The 19961-nt window shown below is 52.1% G+C and overlaps 1 protein-coding gene across 1 annotated transcript in view; it reads right to left on the bottom strand.

The window, feature by feature from the left end:
- Ngef (neuronal guanine nucleotide exchange factor) overlaps nucleotides 1–19961 on the bottom strand; it is an 84005-nt gene that overhangs the window by 43860 nt on the left and 20184 nt on the right. Inside the window, exons 2-3 of the mRNA XM_010631783.3 lie at nucleotides 14477–14816; nucleotides 10450–10546 (exon numbers count right to left, since the gene is read on the bottom strand). Of these exons, the coding sequence (XP_010630085.1) occupies nucleotides 10450–10546; nucleotides 14477–14741 (362 nt within the window). The 5' untranslated portion in view covers nucleotides 14742–14816. The remainder of the gene's footprint in view (nucleotides 1–10449; nucleotides 10547–14476; nucleotides 14817–19961) is intronic.

The raw sequence follows: 19961 nt of genomic DNA on the forward strand, positions 1-19961 counted from the left end.
AAGACTGCTTCGGAAACACACAAACTTCCCAGCTCTGTCCATGGAGTATCCCGGAAGCAATGACCCACAGAACTCGGACCTTGGTTTTTAATTCCAGTGTCCACTAAAGGAAGCAGGGTTCTTCAGGAAAGTGCCTGGCTCTCCATCTGGGAATCTGAAGGCAAATGAAGCCTGCAGGGACTCAGACAGGAGGGGCCACATCAAAGGGACCACCTAGGGCATTGAAGAGGGGGCTCTTCCTGCCCAAAGTCTGCCTACTTTGAGTGTTGGAAGGAACTTCACAGAACACTTAAAAATACATTGAATTAAAGACAACCATGAATCCATAGTAATGGACTTGAAACCAAAATAAAACAAACCAAAAAACAAAGGAGAAGTCTTTTTTATAGAAGAAAATCAGCACACATTAGTAAGAACACTAGAAATCCCCATTTTGCAATTCCCATTGGAATCACTGACTTAGAGAATTACTAGTGGATGTTAAATGCTATTGGTTAATAGGAAATAGGACATTTACACCCTACAGTCTGCGTATATGCAGCGAAAGGACAACGTGCACCTTTACTTCGAAGCAATCTAGTGGTTTCCAAATTGATCAAATGACCAAACTTCACAAAAGGGAAAAGCAGGCAGACCTGAGGTCGGTGCTGTGAGATGTAGTTTGGAGTGCACATTACTTGGAGGCTTTGTTGCTAAAAATAATTAACCTGCATCTAATCAAGCAATCACTTTCCCCTTTCCCCTTGCTGGGACAAACATCAGACACTCACAACTTCAAGGAGGAGAAGTTTCTTTGGGCTCACGTCTAGTCGCAGGGTTAGCCGGCTCCAAAGAAGAAACAGAAGGACATGGCAGGCGGAGGGGAGTTGCTCACAGCAAGGTGAACAGGAAGGAGAGAGAAGGGAGGAGCTGGAGCAGAAGGTGAGCTCGTCAGAGCCACGCCCACCAGGGGGTCACGCCCCTCCCGGCCACGCCCCTCCCGGCCACGCCCCTGATCAGCCTCTTCCCGCCAGACCCCACCTCCTAACAGTAGTTGTGGGGGAATAATCCAGGCACCTTCCCAAAGCTCCAGCTATGAATGAATCATCCTCCCGGGGGACATTTAGATCTAAACCTAACAGGGACCTAACTCAGTTTCAAGGCGATACCAGAAGAAACAAGTTAAAAAGTTGAGAAAGGATTAATCCACAGTGGGGGCTGCGGCACACAATAAGCCTGGATTTTCTAAGTCAGTCGTAGAAAAAAATGGGGAGACTCTTAGATGACAGGGCCTCAAGAAGGCAGATTCCCAAGTGCAGTGCCTGACACTGGAGTAGAACTCAAGTCACAGCCCTCGGCAGCAGAGGACAACTGGGGGCTTTCGAATTTGCCTGCCGGCTGATCTGTTCCCGAAGGACTGGGGACTCCCTCCTGTGTGACAGCTAGGGATCTGTGCGCAGTTATGGGGTGTGAAGACTCCGCACGACTGCAGTTTCCTTTCTCGTGGCTTAGGGGAAGTAAAGGAAGGAGAAAGAGGGAGAGGAAGGAACCCAGGTGGGCAGAGGGTGAGTTAACTTTCTGAATCCAGACTGAGGGTGGGGGAGTTCAGAGCACTGTCTCGATTTCTCTGTTTCAAACGTAGAAAACCTTTAAGGTTTTCTCTGCAAAGGGTCGGGGCAGGGCTGGAGACGGATGTCAGTGGTGGAGTGCTTGCCCAGCATGCACAAGGCCCTGGGTTCAGTGCCCAGCACTGGAAAAACAAACAAACTGGAGATGAAAGAATGAATGAAGCAGAGAAGCAGTAGAGTTGACCGCTGGACGAGAACGTGTCAACAATCGGGTTGGAGACCAGTCAGACGGGATGAGGAGGTGGGCGGCCATGCGCTTCCGCCAGCAGGGAGCTCCGGGTGCCAGTGTGACCCAGAGTGACCCCCTTTATTCACTGCTAATCCCCGGCACCAGAACAAAGCGCAGATCATAGTAGGGGCTCACGAAGCATCTGTCACCTGACAGGGTGAACTACAAAGTCAGTCCGAGATGAAGCTCTCTGAGTCTCTGCTTTCTGAGTCTTTCTCAGTGAGGACTTCCGGTTCAAGGTTAGGATCTGTTGCCCCTCCCCTCATCATGAAGTTACAGAAGTTAAACTGATTTGTGACTTTCTTTCTCCATACTCCTTGTAATAATTGGTATTCGTTTTTTTTTAATTTTTTGGTATTGGGGATTGAACTTGGGTCCTTGTGTTTGCGAGGCAGGCCACGGCACCACTGAGCCAAATCTCCGGCCCGAGTGCCTGTATTTTTAACGTAACCCACTTTTGAGGGGAGGCTCACGGTCTTCCGGCCCAGCCCGGGCCTTCCTGATGGCCACACAGAGTCCGATTTTCCATGAGGGACAGTCAAAGGGCCACAGCCTTGACTGAGCACACACCATCAACATCCTGAGTGGCTGCAGGTCTCTGCTGGGAAGTCCCATCCCCACCACCTGTCCGCTTTCCCTATCAGGGACAATCTGCTGTTAGTTCGGGCTATTTTTCAGTAAAGTGTGATTGACTCCACACAAATGACCCTGAGGCAGGAATGATTGGTGGATTTCTACTGTCAGCTGTTGAGTAGCAAATTTATTATTTACTGAGCGACCATTGAGTATTGACTATTTACAGAACTGCACCAAAGCTCAGGGCACAGCCATCACTGCTGGCTGCTGTTGACCTCAAAAGGGGGCTATTTGGTTTTGATTTTTGTTGTTTTAAGAAAGGCTTTTGCTATGTAGCCTAGGATGGCCTTGAATGTATGCTCTTACTGACTCAGCCTCCCAAATGCTAGGTTTATAAGCATGCACCACTGTGTCTGGCTCGCTGGTAGTTTATAAAGGTACATTCTGAAAAGAGTGGGCCCTTTGGGGATGTGTCCTCTTCATGTACTCTAAATAATTTTTATTATCTTCTAAATAGAACAGACCTAGTAAGTAATTTTTGAAAAATGACTGGATTAATTACATATTCCAAGTTGTAAATTGTATTTTGTTTTAAAAGTGGTCTTTACTAATTATGGGAATGAACAAAATTTACTTAAAAGAATCTAGTGGTGGGACATGGCAGGAGGATCTCCATGAGTTTGAGGCCATCCTGGGCTCCTTAGGGAGCTCTCAAAAAAAAAAAAAAATCTGGTAACTTTCAAGGAGAGTTTGGTAGGATGTGACATCTCTTCTGAAGGAAGCTGGGTTGAATGTACGGTGCCAGGTGGGCCAGGGTAAGGATCCCTTGAGATTCGACACCAGGACTTCCTGAGGAAGAGCTGCAGAGAAGCCATCGAGGGTCCTGGAAAGCCCAAGTCCCTGTCTTGGCTGCTCCCCGGAAAGCATAACCACCCCTCACCGTTATCCCCACTTGCCTTAAGGAAGTTGGGCTTTGTTTTGTGCTTGGAACTGTGAGGAATGTGACATGGAGATAGGTTGACTCCAAGGTGAAGGGAACAGGAAAGGTAGGGCTCGGAGGGACTTGGTGCCAGCAGCCTGCCCAGCACGGGTATCAGTGGAACTACTTTCTAGTCCTGGTTCCTAGAATGCTCCTGATGTATCAGTCAGCTATGCTGCATAACAAACAGCCCCAGACTTTGCAGCCTATGGTGACATTTGCTTGCTCCCCTGGCTTCTATGGCTCAGGAAGCCTGTGGCTGTGCCCCTTCTGAGGTTCAGGGTCAGGCTGCTTGCTGGTCAGGCTCAGAGGCTCCACTTTGAGCTCATGTACCTGCTCCTGGCAGGAAGCTCCAGCTCCTCACCTTGCCCGGGGCTGCAGGGTGTCCCCTGAGACCATCCCCCAGAAGAGGGACCTGATGGTGGCTGGTGCCTCCCTGCCTCTTAGATCCTACACCATTGAGCCTGTCTCTGTCCTGTGCCAAGTGTAGTCCTTACATTCAGGGACACCAGGGGAGGTGGGCTGCTGTGAAGCCCTTGAGCTTTTCCGCCAGAGGAGTTCTGAGGCTGACCCGTGCCCCCGACGCATTTTGTGTTGGCAGCGGACTCCAGCCTGGACAGACTCTGGGTTCTCCCTGCCTCGCTGCTCTCCCCTTGGCCCTCGGGTCCCTTCCTGGTCCCTGCTGCAGATCCCGGGCCACCCCACGTCCTCCGCATACTCGGCCTCACTGTCTCACGTGGCCTGGAAACCTCGGAAGACCTGAATCCACCAGCGAGGGACACTTGGCCAGAATCGAGCGAGTGTTTATTCCATATTGTGCTTTTGCGGCATTGGGGCTCGTGATGGCGCCAACCCCTGGTGTCAGAGAGAAAGGAGCCCGAGCCTGACTCCTGTCCACGCTGGGGGCTCTGGGTACCCCGGCCGCTGTCCTGGGCAGCACAGACCCCTCCCCGCCTCCATTGGGATCGCGGGGCTGCTGGAGCTGGAGGAAGGAAAGCCACACTTTCTGCTGGGCTTCCGGGGTGCTCACTGACTGAGCATGCGCCCTGCCTTCTTGGCAAGGACTCCTTCAGCAATCTGCAGAGAGGCTCATACTTAGAAAGCGAGGGACTTTTTTGATCAGTTGCATTTGCTTTCCACTTCTTTTTTCCCTTTTTTGAGTCGGGGTCTTGTTGTGTAGCCCAGAATGGCTCATGCTCCTAACCTGCAGCAATCCTCCTGCCTCAGCCTCCCCAAATAGCTGGGCTACAGGCGGACACCACCACGTTACAGAGCAGAACACAAAAGGAAAACACTTTAAAGGTGATTAAAACTGAAGGAAAACAAGGAGGACCCTAAAGGGAAAAAGTGAGGAACCTTAAAAATTAAACAATGAGCTAGAATAACTGAAATAAGGCAGAATTAACCCAAATTGACAGCATAACAAGAGAGAACAGATTGGCAGTTCAAGATACACTGAAGATGAACCCACACTTCTGCTCAGGCCCCCAATGTCTACTTATGTTGTTGTTATTCTCGTTATTATTTTATTTATTTTAATTGCATTTTTGAGGTATTGGGAATCAAACCTGGGCCTCCTATGTGGTACGGCACTGTACCACAGAGCTATATTTATCGTTCTATATTATCATTGTTATTATTACTACCTTAAGTGTCAAAGCAGCAAGCAAGTCTCCAAGGCCAGGCTTTCCCACCCGCATTCCTCGCCAGTCCCGAGTCTCTGTCCATCACTTCTTGGCTAGAGACCACTGCCGCCTCAAGAAGGGCCAGGCCCGAGGCAGCCACCTGCCCTGCAGCCCATTCTGCATGTGTGTGTTTGTGTGCGTATTTGGGGGTGTACCCCAACTTCCAGAAGGGGAAAAAGTTGAGAAGTGCTGAAAATAAGAAGACATAGCTGTCAAAAGTATATGAAGTTAGCTGCATAAACTGTGAAACATAAGTCACAGTTATATTTATTCTGTGTTAATAATAGAAAGAATTTCAGAGAAAGAAAATCCAAACCCGCCTTCAGTCTCCACTTCCTTCCAAGATTCTGAGACTGGCATTCATGGTCCCCAGACCTGGGGGTCCTGTGGGACCTCGGGGGGTACCTGATGGAGACAGGGCAGGCCCAGGGTGACTTCGGGTTCCCTGGGATGGGGCCACACCAGGTTCCGTCCCCTTCTGAGCACCTGGCTGGTCTGACACCAGCGTGCCAGCCTCGCAAATGGCAGTCCAGGTGTGAGGTGCGGAGGGGCCTGGCTTAGCGGGGAGGGGAAAAGGTGGGTCTCCTCTGAGGGCAGCGGGCGGGTCACCCCCTCCTCGGAGTCACAGGCGCCACATCCATCAGCAGCTGCAGGAGCGCCCACCTGTCCTGGCAACTCTGGGGCCCAGCTTGGCAGCCCTGGGCCATGACTGCACCAGCTGCCCAGGGTGACACTAGGGGGTAAGGCCGAGTGTGCCCGGTCATAACCTCTGCCTGGCCATCCACACACACGTGCTCCTTCATCCGTCCACCACCACTTGCAAGGCCAGGGCCACTGGTGTCGGACACCGGCCACGCAGTCGGGAGGTGGTGGAACCTGGTGCGGCCTGGACTCAAGGAACCCAAAGTCACCCCGGGCTTGGGCCATCACCGTGGTTGGCAGGAAGAATCACGGTCCTGCCAACCTCCCGGAAACAGAAACCTAGCCTCGCAGGCTCTGATCAGGGCCGCTTCACTCTGTCTCCTGTTAATTTGCTTTGAAATAAGCTGGAGAAGGCTGGGGACGCAGCTCTATGGAAAATTTCAAATGAAGTCCCCAAATCATCACCACTGGCCCAGCATTATCTCGGACAGTCTTCCAGCACTGCGCCACCCGCTGCTTCCCGAGCCTGGATTATTTTGACGAAACTGCCAGACAGTTCACCCGGAATACTTCAGAATGTATCCCTCAAAGGTGCAAAGAGCAATACGTAGCTAAAAACAACTACACCACCGTGAATATGGCCAAAACATGAATGATTTCTTAACACTCAACTGGCAGCTCTGTGTTCAAACTTCCCTGATGGTCTTCTAAATTTTCCTCCCACACATGTGTTTATTGGAAAAAGGATTCATGTAAGATCTATACATTGTGATTGATTGATACTGTTTAACTGCTTCCTCCCTCTCTCTATTTTATTTTATTTTGAGATAGGGTCTCTCGATGCCGTTCAGCGTGGCCTTGAACTCACTGTGTAGTCCAGGCTGGCCTCGAACTCACAATGACCCTCCTGCCTCTGCCTTCCAAGTGCCAGGATTACAGGTGTGTGCCACCACCCCAGCTGCAGTTTGTTAGAAATTGGGGCTGCGTCCTGTTTGGATTTTGCTGATTGCATCTGCCTGGGGTTGTTGAACACACTGCCCTCTCTCTTGTGCTTCCTGTAAATTGGTAATTTGATCAAGAGACAGGACTGGATTCAGGCTGCATTTCCTCAGCTCCTCTCCTGCCCCCAAAAGACAGTGCTGGACCTAACCCCAAACAGCTCCCTTGAAAAATAGAGATGGCTCCAACTTGGGGCCACCCAGCTTCACCCCTGTGTTTACAGAGGCTCTTCCTGTGAGACCCTGGTAGAAACAACTGAGCTAGCATTGATGAACACCCAAAACTGCCCCTAGGGTAACTGTATGGTCACAGTGCATTGCCATGGAAACACATACAGCTTCCCATATGAAAGCTGGTCCTTGTCCAGCATTTGGACTCATGGTGTCATGCACGAGTCTTTGTGGGGGGCAATAAGGGAGTCTAGGTGAACCCAGGATATCGTCCCAGTACGGGATAACCAGGACAGCGCACTTTCTTTCAGGGAAATGAATACTAAATGTTGATTTATAAAAGTACACTTTAGAATTTTTAAAAAGAAAATCAATTTGGTGCTTTTATGGCATGAAATGACGTGGGGACCAGAACTCTGACCTGTGACACTGCAGTGTATAAATAAAGACAGTTTACAATATCTTGACTTGACCCGGGGTCCCTGGGGAAGGGGGCTCCCCCATACTTCTGGTTTTTGCCCCCTGTGGGTGGATTAACAGGACACCTCCCTCCTTGAGCCAGGAGCACCTGGCTAGGCTGCACGAGGCAGCCCAGGGCATGGTGATCCCGCACGGAGAGGGTCCACTGGCTGCACACCCTAGGGCTAGCTACTAAATTTTGTTGGATCTTAGTTTTCTCACCTGTGAACTGGGGAGAACAATTGATTTTAATGAGACAGTGCATGTAACACTACTCAACAAACACATACAGCATCTTTCCACCCTGACTGCGTCCCTCCTGCTGCCCTGCCCTGCCCAGCAGCACTGACTCCCACCCTCGGGTGAGCTTCAGACAATTCCAGAACCCTGGGCCGAGGCGCTGGCCACACCCCCTTTGTCAGTGCCACCCAAGCTTCTCAAATCCCCAAAGATTGGCTCCTCACCCATTCTGGCCCCTAAAGACCTGTCTTTTAATCTCCACCCTGAAGTCCCACTCTGATGGCCTCCACTGGCTGCTTCCCACTTGGGCCTTCCTTTATGTGGGCTTCACATAAAACCACATGGCTGCCCAACTGTGAGATGGGGAAATGGCACCCCTGTCCTTGTAGCTGATTGGCTCACAGATAAACATGTGACTCAGGGATAGCCAACCACATTGCATGCTTTAGAAATTGTTTTTCTCTTAAGAGAAAGACAAAGGAGACCCCATTGGCTGTGGAGAGCCAAAAGGTCATAAGGTGATATAGCCTTTTGGGTCACACAGGAAAGCTGACTAAAGAGCCAAGGGACTTCAACAGCAACAGATAAAAACACCTTGGAAACTGAGCAAAGGGTGATCAACATCAACCACAGCTCTTGGTTCAGAGACGCAATGCAAGAAGACAAGGTTGGAAGTGTGGGTGCAAGCAGGGATTCGATTGCTTTCTGCAGGTAACAGATCTGGACCTCAAGATGCTATGGTGCTTGCAAAGTCTGGACCAAGTAGGAGGAACAGGAAGGAAAGGGTGTGCTCTCCAGATGTCTCTGGTGGAACATGGAAGCCCAGCTTACTGACTGCCAATTACCATTGTCCTGCAGAAACTTACATTTGGACCTGACCTAAGAGCAGTCGCTCAAAGCCTTCGAGACCTGGCAGCCTATCCTGAGGTTTTGCCTTAAAAACATCTGGCAGAGGTGCTTCCTGATGTACGTTGCCGTGGAATCCAGTTCAGAAAACGTAATGAAGACAAAGGGCCCGTGGGCATCAAGGTGGACCTAGGGACTAGCCACTCCTCTGTCCTCACCAGGGCGCAGGACAGAAGGAAGCACTGGCGGCTGGCCGTGAGTGGGCAAATTGGCTTTGGTGAGGTGTGAGCCAGAAAGGGCTGTGACCATTAATCCTGATATCAACTTCATGGATTAACAGATACGTAGCAGATTACTAAAGCCTGCTCCTGGGCATATCTGGATCAGTCATGGAGGGGTGGCCTTGGGTGCTGTATCTGGTTTCTGGCCCCTTCCTCTTTGGTGCTGTTCCCTGGATGCCATGAACTGAGCAGATTTCCTCCTCCACACCCTTCTGCCATATTGGTCTTGCCTTAGGGCCAGCTTACCATGGATTGAATCCTCTGAAACTGTAAGCCAAATGAAACCTCTCCTCCCTTAAACTGTGAACGGTGCTGTGCTTCCTCAGCCCTTGTATCTCCAGGTCCTGTCCCTGTGCCTCTCAGATGGCACAGATTCCCAAGTGACTGCCTGAAGCCCTCACGTGGCTTAAAATGAGGGGAGAAGCTGCCATGGGGCAGGTAGGAGACACAGCTCCTGACAGTTCTCTCCCGTTAGAAGTGGAAAGCCAATCCCCTTCCTCCTTTTTTTACTGCTCATGAAAATATGGGAATACTTCTGTCCCCATTGGCAAGCAGCCTGTCCTGAGCCCTTTCTTTTCCTACCTGGGGGCCTGTCCTCTACCCCTTGAAACTCTGGCTGCAGTGCTGGCACCTGGCTGTCCGGAATTTTCACTCTCACTGCTGTTGCTGTCCTTGTAGGGTGAGGGTGGCTTCACTGTCCTCACAGATGGTCCCACATTACAGCCTTGTCTTGTGGGTGGAAGTGGTCACGTGACCTGGTTTTAACCAATGAAATTGAGCAACAAAGCATGGGTGGGCTTCAAAAGAAGGGCAGGCTTGGCTGGCATATACCCTATGCCCCTTGTATTTCTCCTTCCCTCTACCTGAATTGTATTTGTGATGGCCGGAGCTCTGGCAGTCATCTTGACAGATGGTAGAAAATTGAAAGCACAAAGGAGCTTTAGATTCTTGTACACAGGGATCAGCTAGACTTCTATCATGTTAAGCTGTGTGCAGTTTGGGTTTTTATTAGAAGCTGTTAACTTCAGTCTCAAATGATACAATATCCAAACATCCAACAATAGGAGCATGATTAATAAATCACCATGCAGTCCTAGTGCAGAGTCGTTTATAGCCTTTCAACTGCGTACAAAAAGACCTAGTAACATGCAGAGGAGGTATGATGGACTGAACAGGTACAAGATAGAATGGATTATAAAATTTGTTTAAAAAAGAGAAAGCATGGATAACACATGTAGAGAAAACACTCAAACATTTACAGCATATTAAACTCTGGGTGATGGTGTCACGGTGGGTTTTTTCCTGTGATTCCTCCTTCCTTCCTTCCCTCCCTCTCTCCCCTTTTCTCTCCTCCTTTCTTTCTTCTTCGCCACACTGGGGATCAAACCCAGGACTTCACTCACTCTGAGCTACATCCCCAGCTCAGAGGTTTTTTCACTTTTTATTCTGAGACAGAGTCTCACTAAGTTGCTAAATTGCCCCGGCTGGGCTCCAACTTGTGATCCTCCTGCCTCAGCCTCCCAGAGCACTGGAATCACAGGTGTGCACCAGTGCACCTGACATTCTTCTATTTCTTGATGTATATAATACCTGCGATTTCCTGGGTTGGTGACAGAAGAGTAAGAATAGGTTTTTTTAAAAAAGATAAACACAACTCCCTTGTCCCGTTGAGAATTCCAGCACCTATCCTTCAACATCTTTGTGGGAAAGGTCCTTCATTGTCACCCGTGTCTTACCTTGGTTTCCAGGCGCTTGTGTGTGTCTGCACTGCTGCTCTGCTCAGAGGGGCTCTGCTCTTGGGCTCATTTACAGATTTTCCATTTTCCTGTGAATCTGTGACATTTAAGAAACGGAGCAAGTTAGAAAATATGTGCCTTCCCCTTTTCGGGCAATTCCTCTATGACCAGGAAAGTAGGGGATGGGGGAGGGCAATGGGGCAGGGCGGATAAGGCTATTGCTATGGAAACTGTAACTGTGATACGGAACTTCATTGGTGTGTACACACCACACACACACACACACACACACACAGCAGCCAGGGGGAAATAACACAAGGTATGATTGAAAATGTGGTGAATGCCTAAATTTTAAAGAAACGATTACAGTAAAACACGTTGCCATGGATTCCCCTCAAAAGCCTCCCTCTTGCTTCAGACTGGCTTTTTGTCCTTGCCACTTCCTGAAGCTGTTTTGCAAGTCCTCTTTCTGTAGTGTCTTTAGTTGCACTGTTGTGGCTGCCCCCACGTCCTGAATGGATTCAAACTGTTCACCTTCCACATTCATTTTGACTTTGCGGGGAGAGCCAGAAGTCACACGGTGAGTACAGACAGTGGGGAAGCGCGCACTGTAGTGTTTTGATGAGCTGCCTTTCCATTGGGTGGCGCTCAGCAGCAGCGATCCTTTTTTTTTTTTTTTTAACCCCACTTCATAAAGACACTCAGGAGAGAGAACTTCCAGAACTGCTTCCAAAAGTGGCAAGAACGTGGGATAAGTGTGTTCAAAGTAACAGGGTGTTTTCGGAGTGGGATTAATGGTGATGTGTCTTTTACTCTAATATTTTTAAAATTTCAGTGTCCACCATATATTTTGATTGTTCCTTTAAACCTGGTGACTGCCAGTACAGCAAACAACCTGGGTTGTGTCTTGGAGGACAATAAAGCTCCTGTATAATTCTGATTGGGCCAAAAATAAAAAGTCATTTGCAGTTTGTCAGTCTTCTTCACAACAAATTTTTCCGTGTCTGAGTCCTGATCCACAGTTGAAGTCCAGTCACCTTGCCCTACACCAGTGGTGGCGAACCGCTCCCAGCGTTCAGTGATAGAAACAGCCCGCTACAGATCGCACCTAGAACGTCACAGCACCCTTGGGTGGGATGATTAGGCAACCGTCTGGACAGCATCGGAAGTGCTCAGGGTGCCATGGCTATACACAGGCAGTGGCTTATTAAAGGGTGTCTCGGGCTGGGGATTTAACTCAGTGGCGCCGCCGCCTGCCTCGCAAGCGCAAGGAGCCGAGTTCGATCCCGATACCAAAAAATAAAAAACACCACCAGAAAAGGTTTCTTTTTTTCCTCGCCCCCTGAAGGATGCGTTTTCCGCAGATGAAATGGGAAAGGCCCTCCCGCTCCGACCCAAACCCCACCTCGTGACCCCGGAACGTGAGTCTTCTTTTCTCTCGAGGGAATGGGTTGGAGAGGCCTGATGGTGGGGAGGAGACTTTCTGTGGTGCTGCTCTGGGTCCTTCATCTCGAACTTGGGACCTTGCGCTTGCGAGGCTGGCGGCAGACCCCTGAGCTAACTGACTTCTCTCTCCGGTCCAGTGCCTCGGCGGCTTGACCCCGGGAGGAGGAAGGAGGAGTCACTGACACCGCTCCGCAGGGAGCCGAGAAGGTATCTGCCGGCTGGCTGGCGTGGCTCGGTCACGGGCTGGGCTGGCTTCCACTTTCCCGGCGCCGCCGAGGCTCCTTCCCTTCGGCCCTGTTCCCTCATCCACCTTTTCCGGGACCCGCAGGTCCCTCAGCCCCGCAGCTGCCTCACAGCTGTGTCTGCTTTGCTGGTTCTACGCCTCCCGCTCAGCAGGAGGCCGTGGGCATTTGCCATTTTTAACTTAAATTAAATTTAATTTTTCCCCCTGTGGAAGGGGTGGAACCCAGGCCCTCCCACATTCCAGCCAGCATCTACCACGAGCTGCACCCTCAGCCCCTTTCAATTAAATTTAAATGGAAGAACAGATTCTTGATTCTGTGATGGGAAAACTTCTAAGGATATTTGGAACACTTTGCCTATGTAAATCTCTCCTGATTGTACATTTTATGAAATCTAAATCCAGATCAAAGTATTTCCAATGAAAATTTGGCATGCCAATTGTGCAGGGCTACAATATAAAATGCTCAACAGATTTCAGACTTGATGTAAACAAATGTTATAAAATAGTTTGCTGATAATTCTTAGATTGGTCTTTACACAATACAGTATTTTGACAGTCATGGGTTACATAAATGGATTAAGATTGATTTCACCCATTTCTTTCTACTGTTTTCCTTTCATTTTTTGGAGACAGAGTCTTACTGTGTAGTTCGGGCTGGGCTTGAACTCACTATGCAGCCTAGAGTGGCCTTGAACACACAGGGATCCTCCTGCCTCAGCCTCCGGAGTGCTGGTATTATAGACGTGTGCTGCCATGCCTGGATTACTCACTCGTAATTTTATTATGTAGCCACTGAAAAGTTAAACCAATAGTGCAGTGTGCACCGCCTAGGGCTCCTGGAGAAGCCTCTCTGGGATCAGCAGGAGGGTCTCATTCTTTGGCTCTCCCACTCTGACACACAGCTTGTGGTACAGCGAGGCCATTATGAAATTGTGGTTCCTCGAGGGCAGAGATCTGTCTTTGTGGGTCTGGGGGTGTCCCCGTGACTCCCCACCTGTGCGCAGTCTCAGCTGACACGAGAGCGGAAAGAGAAATAGCAGCACCCAGCACCCAGCCTTCAGTGCCTTGGCTTCCCCAGCTTCTGGACTCAGGAGTTCGCAGCAGCCGCAAACCCTGCTGCCATCCAGTGGCAGGGCCAGCTTCCACCCCCAGGTCCGGCCTGGCCCTGGGCACAGCTTTACGAGTGGCCGTGAAGTCCTGAGTCCAAGCCTGAAGGGGCACGGTGCCCCCTCCCTGCTGGAGGCCAAGACCCCTCTCTGGGAGCAAGGCTGCACCCACCTTCTGCCCCAGTGGACCCCCGGCTGACCGTGGAGTTCGCACAAGCTGGTTGGACAGAGGAGTCGCCAACCGGCCCTGGGATCCAGACAAGAAAGAAAAGGCCTTGCTGCCAAAAGTCTCTGTGTTTTGAGGGAACCTGAACTTGCAAGAAAAGGTTGTGCCCCGCGAGTTAGTGAGTATTTCTGAAGGGGCTAATGAGCTAGCACGCCCATGCAGCACACGGTCCGGTGGCTGCTGCCATCCCCAGGAGCTGGGAAACTGTGTCACCCTCTGCCATCCCAGCTGGCTGCCCGCTCAGCCCCATGGGAATCCATGGGAAAAAGGGCTATCGCTCTGATGGGCCCCACTGCTAAAGGTTTCGGGGCTTTATTATGTGCGTGTGCGTGTGTGTGTGTAATTCTTTTGTGGCATTAGGGTTTTAACCCAGGGCCTTCAGCATGCTAGGCAGGGCTTCTGCAAAAGAGCTAACTTCCCAGCCCTTTTACTTTTTTCTTTTAAATTTCAGGACAAGGTCTCATTCAGTTGCCAGGCTGGCCTTGAACTTGCGATCCTCCTGCCTCAGCTTCCTAAGTGGCTGGGGTTACAGGCATGTACCATGCCAGACTCCACAAATATATTTTGAGCTGATAACATGTGCCGGAAACTGGTCTAAGTGGTTAAGGGGCCCTGGTGTGAAGAGATCCCAAGATTTTAATCTCACTCATTTTCAGGACAGCAGAAGTTCTAACACTCATGGTGACAGATGAGGGGCAGAACAGAGCTGCACAGTCACAGGTAACACAAGTGTGGCCAGCTGCGCACCCCAGCACATACAGCTGGGGGAGGTGGGCCACATCTTTTAAACCTAAGCCCGTCTTACTGTATAAGCTGAGAATACCAACATCCAGTGGGGACATTTGAATTCCTCAGAAAATGGCTTCACACTGTTCTGCCCCGCGAGGCCCGTCTCTGATCATTTCCAGGGCCTTTTATTCTCTTTCATACAGCAGAAACCTTTCAACCCTAACAACTCCACCTGGATGTAAAGGTACAGCTGTGCCAACTGCCCCCGGGGCTGACCTGCCGGGTGGGGGGCGGTCCGATCCCCAGCGCCTCTGGCCTTGGCTTGGCTTCGGTGTCTCACAGCGCGATTGAAGATGGAGTTTCTCTGGATCGGGATGTAGCAGTGGTCGCCTTTGTCTCCGTCCTGGTCATCCCAGGGAGCCTCCTCTTTTTCTGAGAGTGACTCAGGCCTCGCCATGGCCAGCTCAGCATCAGTGTTCCGTGAACTGCTCACTGATCCTCTCCAGGGCTTTGCCAAAAACTCAGATTCTTTGGTCTCCATGGAAATAGATCTAAAGGTTTCTCCACAGAAAGACGGAAGGGCACCAGCCTCCCCGGGCTCTGCCAGATTGGAGGGCTTTAGAACAGAAAGAGAACGATTTTCAGTTAGAGTTATCGGGCTGAGTACTCCATTCAGAGTATGGGATCATACTCCATTTGGGTTTGAGGAAATTTGGGATAATCTGCACATCCGGCCAACCACATCTTTGTGAATGAAAATTACAGCGTAACCACTGTAATTTGGGTGCATTCATGTATCATTTTATAATCGAGGCTTGTTTATACTATTCACAGGATGTACTTTGGGGGAAAGTGCTCTGTATAAGTAACTGGGAAGTAAACAGTCCTTGAATAATTCTAGAGAAAAAGAGTAGCAAAAACAGTGAGGGAATTCGGGAAAGCAACATGTACATGAAGACACCGGGGAGGAAAGGGGTGGTGGCCAGTGACAGCTCTCATGACAGCACATTTACAGATGAGCTTGCGTGTGTGAGCCCCACAGGGACAGATCTCTTGCTGTGGGCTGGGGCCAAGCTGGGAGCCATTGATAGGACCCTGCATGACACTGGGTGACAACAAAGCGCCACCCATGGCTGTCCTCTTGGGATGGAGGCGCAGAAGGGCTGCTTCCCTCTGGGACACTGTCCTCATGGGGTCACTTGTCACAGGACAAAGGGGTGCAGCAGGAGCGGCCCAGGACTCTCTAGGCAAAACCATCCCCCTCCCACCACAGCCAGGATGGGTGTGGGCTCCGATCAGGTGGACCCTTGGGTAAGCCGGAGGATAGCGTGCCAGCCAGCAGCCAGCTGGAGATCCTGTGATTTACCCTCACCCGAGGGGTTGGAATCTGGGGTCCCAGTGATTGTGGAAGTCTCCACACAAAGGCTGTGTGTTGGAACCCCTGATTTCCAGGTGACGGTTGAAACCTCTACCGTGCTCAAGGGGGTCGGAGACTTCAGAACTCTGGGAAGCAGCTCCTCTGAAAATGAGGAGAGCCAAGGGCTCCCTTCCCACTGCACCCGCTTCTTCCCCAGCCCATTTTCTTCCAGCCCAGCCCTGTCCAGCCTGAGGGCAGCAGGCGAGTTAGGGGTGTCAGGAGGAGCAGGGTTCTCCCCCAAGGCAGAGGATGTCTTTTTCCATCCGAGGCAGGAATCGGGACCTCAGCGTAGGGGGGTTGGAGGAGGGCTTGCAGCTCAGCTGTGCCCATTTACGGCCTTGCCCTGAGGAATGAGGTGAGCATTCTGTGACTGGCAGGTAGAGGTGTGCGAAGAAGGGGCACTGGCTGATTGCCTGAGGCTGGCAAATGCCACTTGGGTTTCTGGGCAAGCAGGGAGTAAGGTCTGGGACCATGAGGTCCCATCCAGCTGGAGAGGGCCGTGTAGTGGCCAGAAGGCCACACTGAGGTTGGGCAGCTAATGCCTCCTCCGTCCCAGGAGTGTCAAGAGGGATGCAGCTTAGCACAAATGTGGCAGTGTCACAGGGGGATTTTTCACTGACAGCAAGTCCAACCTGAGCCATTATAGGGATGCGGTCACAGCAACCAAACTGTCCCCGAGCCACGCAGGAGAACAGGGAGGGCAGAGAGCACAGAGGGTTCCCGAAGCCCTGGGCAGATCGGTCTGGGGCTCCGTGTCCATTCTGGGGGCAGGTGTCACACAGGGGTGGCAGATGAGCACCCGGACAATCCTGGGGCTAGGGTGAAGACTGAGGTATCAGGATCATGGCTGTGAGAAGAACAGGAGCTTGGCCTGCGGTGGCCAGGGTGACTGGGTGGCAGTGCCGTTGGCGGTCCAGGTGGTGGGAGCGAGGCCAGTTTGGGGTTTGAGCGCGCTGATTTGGGGCTAGCTTGAGAACCTGACTGGGAAGACGATCTGAAACGGGTATCTTCCTGCTCTAACCAGGCAGGATCTCAGCGAAGGGCCCCAGCATGGAACTTGTTTGGCATTCAAGGTCTTTACTATTGTCACCGTCACTATCATTTTAGGCAGCATTTGTCAAAAATTGAGGAAGGAGCGCAGAGTAGGAGACTCTTGGCACACACCTCTGAGTTTGGACAAACGCAACAGCTTGTGGGACACCTCCCTAAAGGCGTAAGACAGCAACCCGCCCCAAGGAGCTCCCAGTTCCCGCCGACGCAGCCCCAACCTTGGCGAGCTTCCCTCCCTCTGCATTCTCTGGTCACTGAGGTGGGCCTGGTGGGGGGTTGTTTCTGGTGGCTCCTTTCGGCCGTCCTGTTCTGTGTCCAGAAAGGCCGAGAGCCCCCAGAGAACGCTCCCTGCATGACAACAACAGGATGGGTCTCAAGCCACCCCAGCCACTTTCTTTAAATGAGGAGGCTCTCGGGCTGGGGATTTAGCTCAGTAGTTCTGCTGCCTGCCTCACAAGCACAAGGTCCTGAGTTTGATCCCCAGGAAAAAAAAAAAAGAGGAGGCTCAAAACCCTGATGAAATGGATGCTCAAATCTTACCATCACTAAAGACCATCACACACACAACACACACAGAAAGAGAAACATACTGTAACTTGTAAGATTATCTGAAAAACGACTTCCACTTCAATTATTGACTATTTCAGGCAGATGTGTTCATGGCCTGGAATGTTTTTGTAATTACTTTGACTCTAGTGCATTCGTTAACTCCTGGAAAACTTATCAGCCCCACTCCCACCCACCCACCCACCCAATTTGTTAATGTTTCTCTTAAAATTCCTTGGTAGCTTTGAGGTCCTTGTAAACCCTGGAGGAGAGCCACGGGACAGCTTTGGGACCCGAAGTGGGGAGGGAGTTTGGGGAGCGTAGAACATCCATCCATCCACCCACCTGACCATCCATCCGCTCATCAGACATTGACTGGCGCCTGCTGAACTGTGACACATCTTTGGTTTTGGGTTTTTTTGTTTTGTTTTGTTTTGTTTTTTCTGGGGATCACACTCAGAACCTTGAGCTTGTAAGGCAGGCGGCAGAACCACTGAGCTAAATCCCCAGCCCCTACACGTCTTTGTTTTATGTCTCTCCACACTCCTTGCTCTGTAAGAGCAGGACTTGGTTCATTTGCTTCACGAGCACCCCCCATGCCAGGCGCCCACAGCACCCTGCAAGCCTCTGGGTGAGTGCATGGACGGAAGGCTCTCCTTAAACCCCGCCGTCCCAGTGTGAAGTCCGCTGCCAGTCAGCCTCACTGTGCAGGCTGAGCAAGTTCTGCATGTGCCTGCCAGCGGATCGTGGGCCCAGGGTCGCACCCATCTATCTGACTCATGCGGTCCGAAGACACCGGCCAGATGCTGGCTGCAGACAGGCCTGGTGAATCAGAGGCAGGAGCGCCCTTCTCTCTGCCCTGGGTGATCAGGATGTGGCTGGGGCAGGAGCCAAGGGTGGCGCTCAGGGCTCCAGCAGCCGGCTGAGGGATGGGGGTCTTGGAGGTCAGGACGCAAGGGTGTGTACAGGAGGGGCCGAGCGGTGGCTGCCGACCCAGTGGTGGCGCGGAAGTCAGCTGCAAGTTGGGGGAGCACAGCGGGTGGAGAGGCGGGGCCCCTGGACAGCGCTCCCCAGACTTCCCAAAGTGCGGACGCCAGAGGCTCTTGCTGAAATCCAAACTCTGACTCAAGAGCGCCGGGTGGGGTGGAAACTGCACTTGGACCGTCTCTGGGAGGAGCCTGCTCTGCCAGCCCAGCCCGGCGACACCAGGTGGGAGGTGCGGCCAGGGAACGGCCCAAAGAGCTCGAGAGGGCCGGGGTAACTCAGGGACAGTAGAAAGGGCTCGAATGCAGCCCAGGCAGCGTCCCAGGGAGAGGGGGCTTGCGGAGGCAAAATCCAACCCCCAGGACCTCCCCGAGGAGAGGTGGCTGGAGCCCCCAGCTCAGCGTCCCGAAGGTGAAAGGCAGGGGTTGCCCTGGGGTGTGAACAACAAAGGCTTTTTTGTTTTTGTACCGGGGATTGAACTCAGGTCCTTGCACTTGCAAGGCAGGCCATTGAACCGCTGAGCTAAACCCCTGGCCCCAACAAAGGCTTTTTTAAAAAAATTCCCTCCTGGATCAAAGAGGGGAGGCGGGGGCCGTTAGGATTTTAGGCAGCAGAGGGAAACACCTGAAGTGTCGGGTGTGGAAAGGCTGGCGAGCACCCTGCGCGTGGAGGATGGTCTGGGCCCTGCGAAGCGGGATTCCGGGAGGCTCTGCCTGCGTTGAGAGAGGGTACATTTGCGGGAAGCCGGCCTGGAAATGTTCCACCATGTAGGGTCCAGCCCAGGCCTCGAAGGTTAAATACTAACCGCACTGCCTCAGAACAAGACTTAGGGTTCACCTCCAGAGGTCCCCCAGAGCCTCACGTGACCATAGGCGGGGGTTTGGAAGGCGAGCAGGTTGGGGGGGGGCTCCGAGCCCCCTGCTGTGAGGGGCGGGGGGCCCTGGGAAGAGGCGTCGCCGTGGGCGTGGCCTGGAAGGCTCTCCTCCCTCCGGGCCCCGCCCTTCTCGCGCCTCCTCCTGGACCTTGCGCGGCTGTCCTGTGCCAGGCCCGGTGCCACGCCGTCCTGTCTTGGTGCCAGCGGACTCTGGACTGGCACGTGAGCCATAATAAACCTCTCCTTAAATTGTAAGTGTTGGATGTTGTGTCTCAGCGTCAAGGAAAGTGACACAATTTAACAATCAGCTTTCCCTCCCTCTCCTTCCTTACTTCCTTCCTCCAGTCCTTCCTTCCAAGGAACCCAGGGCCTGGTGAGTGCTAGGCAAAGGCTCTACCGCTGAGCCACACCGCAGCCCCGGTCAGCCACAGCTTCGAATCCAAACAGCCTCTGAGATGGGAACGCCGACACCCGCTGAGATCCAGGAACCTTCTGAAGCTGTCTTTGTCTGTCACCCTCGCAGTCTGTGGCTTTTGCACACAGAGTGGGAAGTGGTTCAGAAAGAGGGGTGCATTCCTGTGCGAGCGGACCGAGGGTCAAGTGCGTGCAGCAGCCCGTTCTCAGAGGGCACAGAAGTCGCCGATGGGGCCCCGGCCCTAGGATCCGGATGTGGTCCAGAGGGGCTGAGCCGAGCTTCTACTTTACATGAAGGAGTTGAGACGCGAGAGGGCAAAGGGGCACAGCCGTGCAACCTGTGCCACCAAGAGGGCCATGGACAGAAGCCAGAGGTGAAGGAACAGATGTCATGTCCCCGAGGGCCAGAGTGGCCAGCTCCAAGCACACCGGAAGAGACTCGGGAGCAGAGCATGCGCAGGTCCAGGTACTGAGGG

Source organism: Fukomys damarensis, unplaced genomic scaffold (assembly GCF_012274545.1).
Source record: "Fukomys damarensis isolate Sample0158 unplaced genomic scaffold, DMR_v1.0_HiC HiC_scaffold_16, whole genome shotgun sequence".
NCBI lineage: Eukaryota > Metazoa > Chordata > Mammalia > Rodentia > Bathyergidae > Fukomys > Fukomys damarensis.